At 41.9% G+C, this 17716-nt stretch overlaps 1 protein-coding gene across 3 annotated transcripts in view; it reads right to left on the reverse strand.

Annotated features, from left to right (window-relative positions):
• DIP2B (disco interacting protein 2 homolog B) overlaps positions 1–17716 on the reverse strand; it is a 229478-nt gene that overhangs the window by 113732 nt on the left and 98030 nt on the right. For all 3 annotated transcript variants that reach the window (NM_001192309.1, XM_005206290.5, XM_005206289.5), the window contains exon 2: positions 5145–5216. In NM_001192309.1, the coding sequence (NP_001179238.1) occupies positions 5145–5216 (72 nt within the window). The remainder of the gene's footprint in view (positions 1–5144; positions 5217–17716) is intronic.

Here is a 17716-nt window from a genome sequence, read left to right on the forward strand (position 1 = left end):
TCTAGACTCTCGTAGCTTCCAGTGACTGAAAGATGTTCTATGGGTTACTCCTTTTGAAGAGCATATGGCTCAGAATAAGTAGACATAGGACTTTCCTGGTGGTCCAATGGTTAAGAACCTGCCTGCCACTGCAGGGGACATGGACTGAATCCCTGGAATGGAAGATTTCACATGCTGTTGGGCAGCTGAGTCCATGAGCCACAACTATTAAAGCCCAGGCACCCTAGAGTCCAGAAGGTGCAGCAAGAGAAACCGTAACAATGAGAAAAACCCGCACACCACAACCAGAGAGCAGCTCCTGCTCTCTGCAACCTGAGAAAAGCCCCTGCAGCAACCAAGACCCGGCACAGCCAAAAATAAAGAAATAATTTTTAAAAAGAACAAGGAGATATGTACCTGCCACATCCTCATTTCTCCTTTGTCTCTCACAGGGAGAGCATCCTGAGGCCCTGGATATGGATTTAATCTTTATCAAGATATGAATTTCACACAGCCTGGCCCTTAAATATCAGATAAAATTTGGGTTTGGTGTAAAGAAACAACAATCAGTTCCAATGCTGGCGGGTTTAAGTGACTTTCAAGGGTAGTTTTGACACATCAGATTTTTGTCATACAGTAAGTTTAAAATCTAGCCCCTGTGGTGATAGTGAATTCAGCTATGTTTATCACCCCAACTGTCCTTACTCAATGTCCACTAAGTATTTTCTTCAACCTTGTGTTCTCGTCCCTATTTCCCCATTTTTCCTGTTAGACTGTTTTTTTTTTTTTTTTTCTGAAGTCCTATTTTAAAGATTTATGTAACATTTGAAAAAAAAAATCTAAAATATACATAAATATGCACCCCAAGATAACTCCAGATCAATTCTGTACAGAAAATCACTCACTAAATTTTTAGATAAGCATGTGCACCTAATTGTTCTAGTAGCACAATGCTGCAAGCAGTATTAATTTTTTCTTTCAAGAGAGATTAGTGGAGAATGTTACTTTTATACACTATACTCAAGGAGCCACCCTCAATGGAGCACCTCACAACTGGAAAACAATGAAATCCAACAAGATGACAGTGTTTGAAAGAGATTCAATCCCTCTAGAAGTAAGAAGTAGCAAACTCCTACTAAAAGTGTTAAACTGACTTTCATTTCATTTAATTCTATTCAGTAAGCTTAAAATCTGGGCTTCCCAGAGGCTCAGTGGTAAAGCATCTACATGCAATGCAGGAGACTCAGGTTCGATCCCTGACTCGGGAAGATCTCCTGGGGTAGCAAATGGCTACCCACTCTAGTATTCTTGCTGGGAGAATCCCATGGACAGAGAAGCACAGTAGGCTACAGTGCATAGAGTTGTAGAGAGTTGGACATAACTGAGAACGCATGCATGCATGCAGGCATAAAATCTTCATTTAAATCCAACATCATTAAAAAAAAAAACAACTAAATACCTCCTTCAAAATCTACAAAGATAAAGGAGGTAAAAATGTCGAAGGGTAATCTTTTCTTTTGCTACAGAACCTGTATAATATAACCAGCCCTACAAACAATCCATTTCTGGGAAAGATTAATAGGTTTAAGAACAAAGGTGGGAAAAGTGATAAACGCTAATTGAGAGAACTTTTTACCACTAAGAAACTCTGATTAAAATATGTAACTATTGCAAGATGAACTTCAGGAAGAAGGAAATTGAACTGAGAGGAAAGAGTCATATATGCAAAGGAATAGTGAACAAAGAAACAGATATTAACTACTATTAACTACACAGAACAATAATAACTAATAATTGAGGGGTATATAGACAAGCAGGTACTAAAAATGCATTTGTTCTTAAAGTCCTCATGTTGTTTGAGAGGAGAATTAAAGTTCTAATTGTGACTTGATTTTGAACAGGCATGTTCTCCGACCACAGTCAAATGGAGAAACACTCACCTTTGTAAAGAAAACTGAAAACCTAAGCATCTGACTCAGGAAACTTAGAAAAGGAGTGTAAGGAAGAAAAACATACAGAAGCTGAAAATGATAAATGAGAAAATAAAGACACACTAAAAAGATCAACAAAATTAAAAGCTTGTTCTTTGAAATGACAAACCTCTGGGAAGACTGATCAAGAGAAAAAATAGAAGAGATAAAGAGTTATACACAAACAAAGCAAAGGCTTTAAAAATAAAGAGAATACTGTCATTAACAATAAATTTGAAAACTTATACAAAACAAACTCCTAGAAAAATTAAACTTATAAAAACTAACTCATGAAGAAGCAGAAAATGTAACTTGGTAACAGGCAAGAGATGGGGAATGAAGAGACTGCTGAGATGACTTTTAAGCCTAGTTGTTGGGCTTACGAATGGGAGTTCTATTCACTCAGAAGTGGAAACCAGAAGTCTGGGAGATGCTGTATAATGTATTAATAATTTTGTGTGAATGTACACATGTAGGGAGGGGAAGGTGCTGCTGGTACAGGTGGTGTGAGCATAAGTCATACGTAACATTTAATGGATATGTTTGGATAGGTTGAAATGAAGGTTCCTTTAAGATATATAAATGGAGTTGTTAAATATGCAGCTGGAACTATGATCAGGAGTTCAGGAGAGATCTGAGTTGAAGATACATATTTAAGAGTTATCTATAAATGATAATTAAAGCCACAGGGATGGCTGAAAAGCTCTAGAGAGACAGAGCACTGTTTCTCCATACCAGCAACTGCAGCATCATCTGGGAACCCAACACAAATGCAAAGTCTCAAACCTCAGCCTGGACCAGCTGAATCAGAAACACTGAGAACGACAGGGTCCTGCAATCTGTATATACAAGTTCTCCAGTGATCCCAATGCAGGCTAAAATTTGTGAACCACTGCTGTAGAGTGAGATGTCAAGAGGGCTTGAGGCTTTGCCTTGAGAATTCCAAGATTTAACAGAAGAGGAGGAGCCTGCAAAGAGATGACTAGGAGCAACAAGAAGAGGGGAGTGAGAAAATGCGGAGAGTATTTCTAAAGAAGTGTTTCAAGAGATAGACTGGCAAGGGACTGGGACAGGCTGAGAAGTGAACAGGTGCTGAGAAAACAGGGATAATAAGCAGAGACAGTTCTCAGCAGTCTCATCATAAAGGAGAGATAGGGTAAAGGTGGGAGTGGTAGACTAAGCAATTTTTTTAAAGAGAAGAGTAATGAGCATACTGATCTGCTGGGATAAGAATCTGGCTCAGAGGGAGAGGGTGCCTGCACAGGAGCATCAGGGGAGCTGACAGCAGCAGCACGCCAAGGGGGCAATGCAGCTGTCCGCCTCAGTGGGAGCAGATTTTTACTACTTACAGCATTTAGAATTGCTATCCATGGTGATAAGAAAAGGCAGACCAACTTTTTGTTGGCTTTATTACCACTTTTCAAATTTCTACAGATACTGCACCCCTCACTGCCTGCACCAGAGTGGCTCACTCCCACTGGCCTCTGCTTGGTGTCACTGGGTGATAGGATAAGGTTTCTGAAAAGGGAGGAGGGGGTGGGAGCCTGAGCACTGGTGGAAGGACTGCCCTTAGCTAGGATGGAGAGGCCACGTTTTCAACCAGAAGGCAGGAGGTCATAAACATGATGGGCACTAATATGGTGAGTTTGAAGTTCTGATAGCAGGAAGCTGAAAGAGCTGCCATCAAATGACTTCTATTTCCCCCATGAGATCTCGTGCACAACCATCCCTACTGTGAGATGCCATGTCACACTCCCTTGGCCTGCTTTAATTAAACGTCTGATTCATCAAATCCACGCTCACTAAGCAACCTTCTATATGTGATCAAGCTCCCCATGTAGACCTGCCCGCGGGGCAAGAATGTGCTGACCACACAGACTAGAGTGTGTCTCAGTGGTTTCTCATAATAAATTGATAAACTGGTTTTTGAATATGATTTAGTTTCTATATAACCTGATTACAGAGAGCAGACGGAGCATGGTCCTTTTTATAGTTACATTCCTTACTGAGTTATTTTCTCAGGATCTGATTGCTTTTGCACAAAGTGACTACAGTAAATCTCTGGGCCTACAGAGGCATGGGCCAGATCCATAATTAAGCAGCCAATCAGAGGACTCCCCTTCTGTGACATGCCTTGCTCAGCAAAAGCTGGTGTTTCATTAGCTGTCGCTGGCCTGATTTCTACCTCTTTCTACATCCATCTGTTCATTAAGATACTTTAAACTGGCTATCTAGGCATTGACCTACTAGTTTTTACAGGGAGGAATTTCCAAAAATAGTGCAGGAAATAAAACAATGACTTTGGTGAAATCTATTGGTATACCACCATTATTCATTTATTTATTCCATTATTCATTCAACAAATATTTACAAACTATATACCTTGTGCAAGGCTTAACATTAGAACCATGGGGGCTCCAAAGTCCTCAAGGGATTTATAATCCAGAAATAAAAGCAATGATTATTAGTTCCACAAATAAAACAGTCGTGTGGAAACGGACTCTGACTGCAGAGGGGAAATGAGAAATAAAGAAAAAATTCCTCATAGTAAAAGTGATTAAAGTAGAAACAGGCCATCAGAGGAAATCCTGGATGCTGAGTAACTTCAAAAATATGATGACTTAGAAACAGACAGCCTTGCCTAGAGGCAAAGGTTCCAGCAACCCATCTGGAAATAAGCACAAAAGTGACTCAGGACTTTCTGATATATAAAGAACATGCCAGTCTTTCTGCACAAGTCAGGCTGCAAAAAGGTTTATTTAGGGTTCTTATCCCCAAATCCCCAGGTACTGCAGTCTTTGGTTTGTTCTGCAATACTGAATCTGTCCCTCCTTCTTATCTTTGCCTCCCTTGCTTCCGCCCATCACGGTTCATACTCGAGCATCAGATGCAGTCTTTCTATGACCTAGAATCTTCTGCCACTGAATCATGTCAGTGGCACACAGACACACTGACCACCACCCAAGCTCTGTATGAAGGATTTGATGACCTTGGGTATTTTTAAAGTGCCTACCACACAGCAGATGCTCAATTAAGATTCATTTCCTCCTTTCTTTCCTTTTTTTTTTCCTTCCCTTCCCTGGTGAGGAAGAGAGGGAAAAAACAGGAGCCAACAAAAAAGACAGATCTCCAGTAAGATAGCATTCATTAGTGTGAAAATACTGAGAAGGTTTAAAACCACTTCTCATTACCTACCTTGTGTCTGCGGGATGTAAGGAGACAGGAGTTTTGACCTTTTCTTTTCATATCCCTTCTGTGTGATGTCCCCTAAAATAGCAAGAACAGAAATAGGTTACTTATTATTCTTACTCTGTGGTTGTTCACTGTAAAAATAAAATTAATTACAGAGTGTTACAGAATTACCACATAGAGAGTAGGGGGAAAAATGTATGGTTCTTTGCCAAGGATTTTGCTATGTGTGATTTCCCACAGGCTTGGAGCTGACTTCTTATGGAAAATTGCAGGGCTGGTCCCTCCCTACACCAATCTAGCAGCACAACATGCTACATTCCATGTCAGAGATCCCCAAGTTCCTAGGCACCCCCCGTTTCCATGGCATTTAACATATACTAAAATGGAATGTGCCAAGGCTAGCAGACAAACGATCTTCTTTCTCTCCAAGGTTTCACTCTGACCAAATGAATGCAGTTGACTTGGGAGGTATTCAATTACACAGCTATACAGAACCGCATAAAATCACAAGTCTAGTTAAGGGGAGAAATCAAGGTTCAGGCACCGGGATGGGATTTCTGAAAAGGCCCTTCTGCACCCTAGGACCTGTGCTGGAACCCAGAGCTGGAATTCCCACATCTCTCCACTTGCTTCACTGGTTTGTATTTTTGAATATGTGTATGTCTTTTTCACAAGGTTAAATGGAAAAGTAAATGTGAAGCACACAAAAAAGTACATACATGATAAATGCAGTAAGGATAAAACCGATTAACAGAGGACAAACTATGGCGCTGAAGACTTCAAGAAACCTGCTTTGTCCTAAAGAAAGGGTAGAAAATGGATGGGCAGGGAGCAGGGTTAAAAGGACAAGGAAATCAGCAGGAGAACAAAGGGACATTCAAGGGACAGTAATTCAAAGCTGGAGGAATAAATATATCCAGTGAATAAATATATGTGATGGTGGGGGAGGAAGCCCATACTGATGGATACAGAGATTTGAACTCATGGGTGATGAACGTCAGATATGTCGGTCTCAGCATTTGACTGATGGAGCAGGTGGGGGAGATGAAGCAGGGGTCACTGAACAGCTTAAACAGAGGAGTAACACTCGCAGATCATAGAGTGCAGCAAGTTCACTTTTTCTGAGGAATGTGGAACCAAGGGTAAAAGCCAGAGAGAGAAGTGCTTGCCCTGCTGCTACTATAGTGATCTGGGCAAGATACTAGTAGCTTAAATCAAAGATAGAGGTAGAAGGGAGGAAAAGAAGTGACTGGATTAAGAGAGACACTAGGGAGGAAAACTGAGTAGGATTTGATGACTGATTCAGTGTAGGATGGAGGTTTCTGGCTTGAGCAACCAGGCAGATGGTCATGATATTCTCTGACAGAGATATACCCCAAGAACTGGGTTGAAGAAGATAAGCGTTGAGCTCATTAGGAAAAGTCTATCAGACACACAAGAGAAAATGTCCAATCAACAGTTGGCTATATGAATCTAGAACTTTGGAAAGAGAGACAGATTTGGAACTATAAGGATATAGATGAAAAATAATACAATCTCTGGAGAAACGTGATTTCTATCAAAATTCAGATTCATCAACTGCACTTCTAGGAATTTATCCAATGATAAAATTCACAGAGGTGTACAAAAATCAACATAAGAATATTCCCTGAGTTATTCTTTGAATGGAAACACTGGAAGGACTCTAGACACTTATGTTATAGACCATCTGTGTCAGTGGCTTTCAAATCGGAATGGCTCTACCCTCGAGGGGACAACTGACAATGATTAAACACGGGTTCAATCCTGGTCCAGGAAGACTCCACAAGACTTGGAGCAACTAAGCCCATGTACCACAACTACTGAGTCCGTGGGCCTAGAATCCACGCTCTGCAACAGAGCACCACAATGGGAAGCCCGACCACCACAACTAGAGAAAGCCTACGTGCAGCCATAGAGACCCAGTACAGTCAATAAACAAACACACACATTTTGGAAAGAAAAAAGAGCCTGTTCAGCTTCTTTAAAAAAAAATAATAATGAATGGTTCTGTAGGTATATATTTGTTAATATGATAAAATGGTCACATTATATAACAGAAAAAAAGGAACTATACTAGACAGTTTATGCAGCATATTCAATTTTGGGACTAAAAATATTTTTATACATACAGGTATACACACAAAAAGAAAATCTAAATTTTAAATGCCAAAATGTTAACAATGGTTAGCTAATACTTGTAAGATTATTACAAGTTTCAGCTTTTTGTCAGTTTTGCTTGCCTGTCTTTTATAATTTTTCTACAATGAGCATCCATTATTTCAAGAAATGATAAAGATTTTTAAACTGCAATCATGACTACTTACTAGACTGTACAAATTTAATCACAATGGCCCTTCATCTCTGCTTTCCTAGTGAAATTAGAGAAACCCACCGTGCATTTTTGTGAATAAAAACCAAGAGTTTAGGTCATCTCTAACAATACACAAAACTAGCAGGGATGTGGGAGCCTACCAAGGAAACCTTCCTAAGAAGCAGGAAATAATGTCTTTCATTGAAAAAGAAACAAGCATTCTCCTGTCCTGTTCCACACTCTCAAGCTCTCCAATCTCCACTACACACACACACACACTCTCTCTCTCTCTCTCTCTCTCTTACTCACTCACTCACTCACTGATTCGCACACGCACTCCCTTAAGGGCACAAAGACCTCTTCTGCTGCCTCAGAACACATCTGATAAAGTAAAAAGCCTTTAAAAGCTTTCTTCAGTGCTTTGACTGCCAACCATTCACTGTCAGTAACTGACAGACTTGGTATCTTGGACATTAATCAACTACCAACCATCTTGAGTTGTGAAAAAAGTCAATCAAGAGAGTCTAATTCAGCCATGCCAATTAGCTCCATTTGTTCCATAAACAAGAAAAGACACTGAAGAGCCCTGGGAGAAGACACACTGCAGAGAGAAGTGAGGACTCCGGTAATAGCACTCACAAATGCCCCCTTCCTCTTCTCTGGGTACAAGACCTGCTCAAAAGTCACACTTGCCACCATTTGTTAGCCACTTCCTCCTGGTGCCCCCTTCAGCTCTGCACACACTTCCGTGATAGCACTAAGCACATCACTGGTACCTTGTTTACACATCTGTGTTCCTACGAGACGGTGCACTTGAGGGCAGGGACTGTGTCTTGTTCATCTCTACAGCCTGCCCACAGCCTGGCACAATAGACACTTGTTGAATGAGTGACTGAATGAACTGGTAAAATGAAAGCACCCAGGGAATAATAAATCAGAGACACACATGCTTGGGTGGAAACTGGGAGTGGGAAAAAAAGAGGTCTTTACATTTAGGAGGAGCTGAAATGCCCAGGGAGAGAAATTTAGTGAACCAAAAAGTTTACTGAAACCTGACAGCTAGACCTTAAAGCTGGCCAGAGAAGCAAGAGAGGAATAAATAATACATAAATCACTGGGCACTGAAGCAGAAGGAACTCTACCAGAAAGTGATGTATCCCATAGCCAGAGAGCAAGACCAGACAGAAGGAATTCAGTTATCCCACATAACTGAATTTGTTATCCGCCCTGCTGTCATTGCCTCCTCCAGTCTGTGCTCTTATCACTCTCACCACCTGCTGCTAAGCACTTCTGGTGCACTGAAGCAACGCTTGCTAAACATTTCCAGTTTTTAAGAATCACCCAAGGAACATGTAAAAATACAAATTCCCAGGCCCTTCCCTTGAAGATTCTGATTCACTAAGTCTGGATTAAGACCCAGATACCTGCTTTTCTAACAAGTGCCTTCTAAGAGTCTTAAAGATCAGGAAGTTTGCCAATGGCTGCACAGAAGAACTCTGGAGCGTGCTGGGCGGTTCCACTGACAATGTGAGGAGAAGGCTGTCTGGGCAACATGGCCTCGAGGGAGAGCATGGAGCCCGGGGAACTCACAGACACTAAGTCACATCACAGGCATTCTTACAACAGATTTTTGGCCATCTGGCATACGGAGCAAAAAGGAGTGCCATAACTATACCTGTATAAAATTTACATTACAATGGCACAAAGCTAAGTTAAACCTGTTGTTCAAGTTTTCTGAGTACTGAACAAATATAGGGAGGATTAGCCTTCCCCTCCTACTAGGGTAACATATTAGTATTTCTCCACCAACATGAACGCTCAGAAGAGCAGCCACTTCCTGGGGTCTAGAGGCACGAAGGCACCAAGCCTGATGAGACAGTGACCCGAGACTATCTGGATGCTTCAGCACCACCACAGTCTTGAGACAACACTAGACGTATGGAAAGATGGGTGTCAGGGGTTGGAGAGAAAGGAAACAATATGTTCCCAACTTCTCTGTTGCCACCTGGGATCAATGCAAGTGGCTTGGCATGGGCAGCCCACAATTCTTCTCCAAGCAGACCGACAGAGGGCCTGAAAGGAGCGGGTGTGCGCCTGCCAGCCAATCCAGCCTCTTCAAGGTCAGTGGTGATAGGAGGAATCGTCCCACAAGTCAGTTAGCTGTTCGAGGGGAGCGTATGTTTACACTGGTGGGGCGGCACCACGCTGTGGTTCCGAACCTACGAGCTAGACACAGCTGCACCTGCAGCACAGCCTCACCACTTCCTGGCTATCTGACTCTAGACAAGTTTCACTTAACCTCTTGATGAGTCTTGATTTCCATGTCTGCAAAGTGGGGAAGAATAGTATCTACTTTGCAAAGTTTTTATCTGTGATTAAAAGTACTCAATATGGGCTCTCGGTAACTGACAATTCCAACAGCCACAAACATTTACTGAAGGCCTACCCTACTGGCTAGGTAGGGTCTAGGGGGAGGAACTGTGTTCAAAGAGGAGACAAAGCAGACAGGCATCACTAATTCTCCACAGCACGAAGTGGGCTGTGGAAGAAGGAAGGATTGTGTTCTCTGCTTGGGGAGGGAAAGGAATGTTGACAGAGCAGTGGCATGTGGTTTGGGTCTGGGCTTTCTAATAGCAGAACTAGGACCTGAACTCGTAAGGACGCAATCACTTAGCGGTTCACTGGTTTTCCTCCGCTGTGTGGGTATGGCCATGTTTGGCAGTTCCCTTATGATTCTCATCTCCCAGACAGAGCAGAGCAATGCTAAGTAGTTCTCACAGATGACCTTGGGCAGCACCCTGAGCAATTAGGTGCTAAATAAACACAGGGTCTGAGAAATTCTGGAGGGCCACCAAGTCAGATGTATATAGGGTGTTGTTGGACAGACAGCAAGAATTACAGCTCCAGCCATAATTTCTTTCTGCTCCAAAGGAAATAAAAAGGGATGTGCCATGCAGCCCAGCCTCAAAGTCACACCTAGTCAGTCAGAGGGGGTAACAGCTGGGGGATCTGGAAGATGTTGTAAAAAAAATATTTTTGAGCACTGAATGGATGATACAGAGTGTCAAGCAAGATGAATAAAACAGTATCCATGTCTTCAAGAAGTTCCAGGTCTAGGGACTTCCCTGGTGGTCCAGTGGCTAAGACTCCACATTCCCAATGCAGGGGGGCAGGTTTAATCCCTGGTCAGGGAACTAGACCCCACATGCCGCAACTAAAGATCAAAGATTTCATGTGCTGCAACCAAGATCCCACACAGCCAAATAAATAAATATTAAAGAAAAAAAGAAAAAGGAAGTTCCAGGTCTAAACAAATAATTACAATAAAAGTGACAGGGAAGACACTAGAGATTAAGTACAAAGTTCTACGTGAGTATGAAGGAAATAATGGTGATAAAAGATAATTATAATATTCAATAAGAATAAGTACACAGGAGAAGGCAATGGCATCCCACTCCAGTACTCTTGCCTGGAAAATCCCATGGACGGAGGAACCTGGAAGGCTGTAGTCCATGGGGTCGCTGAGGGTCGGACACAACTGAGCGACTTCACTTTCACTTTCGTGCATTGGAGAAGGAAACGGCAACCCACTCCAGTGTTCTTGCCTGGAGAATCCCAGGGACGGCGGGGCCTGGTGGGCTGCTGTCTATGGGGTCACACAGAGTCGGACACGACTGAAGTGACTTAGCAGCAGCAGCAGCAGCAACAACACTCATCAAGGGCTTACTATGTATCAGACTCTGTTAGAAGAGGCTCAGGCAGTTTTATCAGCTGCTATTACCATCATTCCCTATGTTATAGGTGAAGATACTGAGACCCAGCAAGTTTAAGCAACTTGCGCACAACCATACCTAGTAAGTGCTAGGATCAGGAACTCAACTCAGAGACTTGGCTCCAGGAGCCCCCTCTTAAACACAACATTGCATTCATTTTCAGAAAGAAGTTCCAAATTCAGCTTTAAAGAGATTGGGACGACTTCACAGAAGTTGCTCTTGGGCTGGGTCTTGAAAGATGACAGAGAGACAGCTGGGAGGTGAAGACACGACTTCTCAAACCCTCAACTGTGAAAGAGAACTGCATTCCTGGAGCAGCAGGCAGATGTGTAAAGTTATAAATTCAATCTCCCATGAACCAGGAAGGAAAAAGGCCTTACCACTGCTCCTGCATGCCCAGGCAGATGGGAGGATCAAGATGGGATCCTCAGATACTTGAAATTTAGGACTGATATTTATCTCATGGCTCATCAGTTTACTTCCCTCTTCATTAAATGCCTCTTATATAATAAGGCCATCATTCTAAATTTTCAAAATTTTCTGACAATTCATTTAATCTGCCATCAAATCGTCTTCAATAAACAGGAAAGGTGTTACCTTTATGACAGAACAAGAAACTGAGACATGAAAAGATAAATGTCTTGTATAAGGATATACAGCTAGACTAGAATCTAGGTCTGTGGTCTTTTCTTAGTGTTCTTTGTCCATTGTTCATTTGTAGGTGGTCCCCCTATCAGATGCAATAAAAGTATAAAACTAACTAACCTATTGTTCATAAAATGAATAGCATGGGATAAACAACTTTTATGACTCACTCCAAAGCATACATGACTTTCAAGAAGGCATTAAATACCACTACCACCACCACCCTGCCTGCAACAGAGCTCTGGGTGAATTGTCTTTTTTAGTCATTTTTAAAATGAAAGCCAACTGGAGAAAATGTCCAAGTGCAGTTTAAAAAAAAAAGTCAGCAAGAAGTGATTACACATCATTACTAAATACTCAGCTAAGGGAGAGTGGGGCCTCTCTGTTTTGTTAAGGAGTAATTAGGAGGGAGAGAAATGAGAGACTGAGAGAAAAAAGTTCTGGAGTCATCACCTTCAAATCTATACCTGTATCTAAAACCTATTCTATCCTCTACATGTAAATCTTTGACCAGGAAGGTGGGATATGCTGGCTGTGACTGGAGATGTGGAGTGGGACTGGGGTTACGGCTATTAGAGATATAAGCACACACACAGAGAGAGAAAGAGCCAAAATGTAGCCAAGAATGTGAATGAGGTCAATCTTAGCAAAACTGAAAAAGGCAGAGGCTTGGATCATGTCCAGGAGACACTGGCTAGAAGACAAAGAAAGTTTTCTATTATTAAATTTTACCATGTTCTTCTTACAATGACAATTCCATTCAATCAATTATATGTACCAGCCACCATCCTCCAAACATCCTCCTTTCAGAGGTAATATATAAAGGTTCACAAACCTTAAGCCAAATACAGGGCATTTTGGCCTTTATCTTCCCCTACCAAGTGGCCAAGAAGACTCCAAAGAATGTGAAACCCTAAATTACTTTTAAAACTCTCTAAAGTTTCTTTTTACAAATAAGGAGGACTATTCTTACATTGAAGGAGGGTGAAAAGATACAATATTTTCATAGTCTAGCCAGAAATAAACTCGTAAAATAGTTCAATCTGCTGGAAGATGAGAATTTTTATTTTATCTATTTAATAATTTTTCTTTTGGGGAAAAAAATCAGTGATAAAATATTCAAAGATTAGTTCTCTCTTCTTTTAACTTTGCTAATCTTACAAAAGATTTTCAAAAGAATTTAGCTTCAGGACATTCAAATTTCCATTCTCAGTAGATGTCCTCTCACCTCATTTAGGAAAGTAACTAGACATTTTCCACATCAGAAACTTGAGAATAAGCCCAGACTGCTTTCTCCCAAAACTCAAATCATAGAATTGTTTTGGCTGTTTTCTAGGTCAAATATATATGACTTCTTACAGATGGTATTTCACCTAAGGCACCGTGCAAGTTCAAACAAATAAAAAGCAACAGAGTGAAACCCTTGAAATGCACTGAGAAACTGAACTCAGGTCTACTACATCATCGGGCAGCTGGCTAAAGTAATTCATCTAATGCAAAAGGTATGTTTGTGTGTCCATCAGAAAAACTATGTCTGCAAATAAGAAATTTGCTATCCAAACGACCTGAATGTTTAACCAGGACAGGAGGGGGAAGAAGCCCTGAGATGGTTTAGCTGGTAGAAAAAGCACAGGGTTCGGCATGAGGCAGACCTGGACCTGGGTCTGGACCCTCAGTCTGCCATTTACTGGCTCCTTGACAAGTTACTGAACAACTCTGCCTCAGTTTCATAATAGGTAAAACTGGAATAACTCCTACCTTGAGTGCTTATGATGAGTCCTGAATGAGAAAATACATGCAAAAGTTCCTGGCACACAGCACACATTCAACTAGTTTTATTGGACACCACCCCAGCCCTGGCCCCACCCTTAAGTCCTAACAGTAGCTTTACCCTTAAAAGGGTGATTTAGAAAATTCTGGGTTGGTAGGTTCTCTGAGTACATTAAGTGTCTTCCCAGGTGGAGCCAGCAGTAAAGAACCTGCCTTGCCAATGCAGGAGACGTAAAAGACTAGGGTTTGATCCCTGGGTTGGGAAGATCTCCAGGAGGAGGGCATGGCAACCCACTCCAGTATTCTTGCCTGAAGAATCCCATGGACAGAGGAGCCTGACGGGCTACAGTCCATGGGGTTGCAAAGAGTCAGACACGACTGATCGACTTAGCACACAGACAAAGACACGTGGTGGCACAGTTCTACACCCTCAGCAGTGGGAGCCAACAAAGTTAGTGCCTCTGGGTGCTAAAAGTTTAAAAGAAGGAAAACTGACATCAAAGAGGACGTACAAATATCTAAACTAGAAATAAGCAAATTAGTTCAAAGAAATACATGTAAATAAAACAGTGCCAATATGCACAAAACAGGATTACATGCATCCAACTATGGATGTCGTCATTTTAATTTAGGCCTCAAACTGCAAATGCCTAGCGGGGGAAAAGACAGGAAAAAAAGATAATTTTCTTTACAGCTTCTTCTTTTCCCTGATTTTTATCTTTAATTTTCCCTAGAAAATTAGAAAACGGTTTCTTACAAGAACAGCTAGGCATATTCAATTACTTTGCCTTTATTCTAGCATCCATGAAAATGACTTCTTTTAAAACTAGGCAGTAAGTAATAACAGCTATGCTGTTCACTGAATCTAAATTAAACAGTGCATGGTGCCAGGTATTCTTTATCAGTGGTGCAGATAAGATTAACAATGAATCAAAAATCTAAGTATGTCCTCTCGCAAGTACAGAAATACAGTGAAAATTTCTAAATAGGAAGAATTTTGTTGGTAGCCAGTTCCTACCGCTCTGGAAACCAAAGATGCACAGAAAAAAATACAAGTAGAGAGAATAAAATAAGCAGCTTGTTTGATCTCAGATTCCAGGTGTCAGAAGGCTTATATTTTCCTCCAAACTAGCTCTCTGATCCTGCGCAAGCCATTATACACTTCTCTGGGCCTCGGTTTCCATGTCTGCAGGAATTAAGGATAAAACAAGCTCTAAAGCCTGGTCAACATTCGATGAACGCCACTTGCCTGGCACTGCTATGTGTGACAAGGCAAAACGAGGGAAGGAATCGAGTAGGCAACAGAACAGATGAGCTCTGGGAGTGACAGATACATCCTCACAATTGGTGTAGGAGGTGGGAGCTGAGAGCGCGGGTGTGAATGATACCATGAGAGGGAGTGCAGCGTGAAAAGCGGAGAAGGCCAAAAAAGGAATCCTGGAGAAAACGAACATTTAAAGAATGGGTAGAGGGGAAAGGGATGATACTGGGACACAGCAGGGAGGCCAGGAAGGAACTGGGGGAAGGAGGGGAGAAGAGGGAGAGGGAAAGTGAGAAGGAGACGATGAATAATGCACAGTGTCACAAAGGTAAAAACAGAATCAGAAAACGCTTGCTCGATTTGGCAACGAGATCACCAGTAGCGGCCTAATTAAAGGAACTTGAGGACGACGGTTATTCAGAATACTACAGAGGAGATCAGCGGTGAAGTCAGGCTAGCAAGATTTTTTTCTTTCAATACGCTTTGTTATAAAGTATACGAGATATGGAGCAGTATCTATAGGAGGCTACAGAGTCCAGGAGAGTGATGGGCACATCTTGAAGATGGACAAATTCATATATTACAGAGAAACAGCTATTAGAAAGAGAGTGAAAAACACTTACTCAACCGACAACAATCAAGAACTTCCAACCTGCAAAGCACTACTTCAGAGGAACAGGACAGAAGAGGACAGATGTAGTCCCCCAGCACAGAGAGATACCCAAATAACAATGACATAATAAAAGACTTAATCACCAGTTTGATAACGGCTGCAGAGAAGTCGTTCAGGGACTAAGAGGGCTCTGACAGGTTTCAGCAGGCATGTTGCTCAGCACAAACTTACAGACAGGTCTACATGCCAGACCTGACCTAGTCTGGGCACCTGGACAAGGCTGCTCTGAGGAAGTGAGTGACATTTAAGCTGAGATATTTAAAAATAAATAAATACATTTAAATATTTTGAAAATGACACAGGAGCTGGCAGGACAGGCAGTGGGCTGGCAGCGGTGCGAAGTTCATCCGATGAGAAGACCTTGAGAGGGACACATCTGGGAGGGAGCACAGCTGAGAGCCAGCTCAACTGGTGGGGGGGTGGGCATACGGTAGGGGGTGGTGAGGTAGGGGAGGCAGCAGGGTCCAGATCCTGCAGGGTCCTGGAGACCACGTGAGGGTTCAGGGATTTCATTATAAATCAGAGAGAAAGCCTTTGAGGAGCTTTAAGCAGAAGGGTAACATGATCAAACAAGGTAACTGATGAGGGCGGAAGCTCCTGAAAGGATGAGAAGGAGTAAGAGTCAGAGTTGGGAGTAGGGGTGCCTCATGGCTCAGTGAGGACTGAGACTGGGACTAGGGTCTGTGCCCTTGATCTGAGTGCTCCCTGGGTTTGGAGGGTTATCCTCCACCCTCAGGCTGCCTGGCAGAGCTTAGAGGAGCTGGAAACTCTGAAGCAGTCACCTCAAGTAGACAACAGCCTTTTTAATCCCTCTGTATTCAAATATTATCATTTTCTGTGTCTGTCAGGATGCACAGAAGATTGGCGACGCTATAGGACTTTAATGATATCTCATTCTTGGAGAAAAGAGATAAGGATGGGTAAGTAAATACAGTTGTTGAGGGAGTGCTGGAGGTGGGGTGAGGGGGAGAAGACAAAGAGGCTCTGGTCTGAGGATCTCTAAATTTCTGAGTAGCCGTCAAAATAAAGGTTTTTAACCTATTTCCACCCTGCCCTCTACTTTCAATTAGTATTAATAATAATACATGCAAAGTTCTTAGTTCCTAGCACAGAGGAAGCACTTAATAACATCTGTTACTCTAACAGCAAATTCTGACAGAGATGGGAATACCAGACCTCCTAACCTGCCTCTTGAGAAATCTGTATGCAGGTCAGGAAGCAACAGTTAGAACTGGACATGGAACAACAGACTGGTTCCAAATAGGAAAAGGAGTATGTCAAGGCTGTATATTGTCACCCTGCTTATTTAACTTATATGCAGAGTACATCATGAGAAACACTGGGCTGGAAGAAGAACAAGCTGGAATCAAGACTGCTGGGAGAAACATCAATAACCTCAGGTATGCAGACGACACCACCCTTACGGCAGAAAGTGAAGAAGAACTAAAGAACCTCTTGATGAAAGTGAAAGAGGAGAGTCAAAAAGTTGGCTTAAAGCTCAACATTCAGAAAACTAAGTTCATGGCATCCGGTCCCATCACCTTCATGGCAAAAAGATGGGGAAACAGTGGAAACAAATGATTAAAGACAAAAGCCATGAAAAAAGTGATAAAGAATAAAGAAGACAGAAGATTAATTTATGTTGTAAAGAAGACACTAAAAATCAAAATTTTCTTGGGCATTTCCTCCTAAAATGCCAGGGGAACAGGGTAGAGTCTATAAATGGAGAGATACCTACTGGTAGAGGGGGTGGCTTTGTGGGACTTGGTGGAGACTGAGAAGGGGTTCAGGTACAGATGAAAGATGACTGGCGGGATGGGTCAGTATGAGAAGGGGACGGAGAGGGAGAAAAAGAGGATTAAGCTATAAGGGGACGAAAACAGAGTTCCTAAACCCAACAGGGTCCACTCTGAATCAGATTTTCATAAAAGATGTTCAGATGCTACTGCCAGTTCCTCTTTCACCATGTCAAAATTTAAAATAACTAAATATATTTAAATAAATTTAAATAAAATTTAAAATAACTATTTTTAAAGATTAAATAAAAACAACCCATATCCCTCAATGCAGCCTCAGCAAAAAGGATAAATGTTAAATGTTCATAATTCTCTTAGGAATACA

This window comes from Bos taurus, chromosome 5, assembly GCF_002263795.3.
Source record: "Bos taurus isolate L1 Dominette 01449 registration number 42190680 breed Hereford chromosome 5, ARS-UCD2.0, whole genome shotgun sequence".
NCBI lineage: Eukaryota > Metazoa > Chordata > Mammalia > Artiodactyla > Bovidae > Bos > Bos taurus.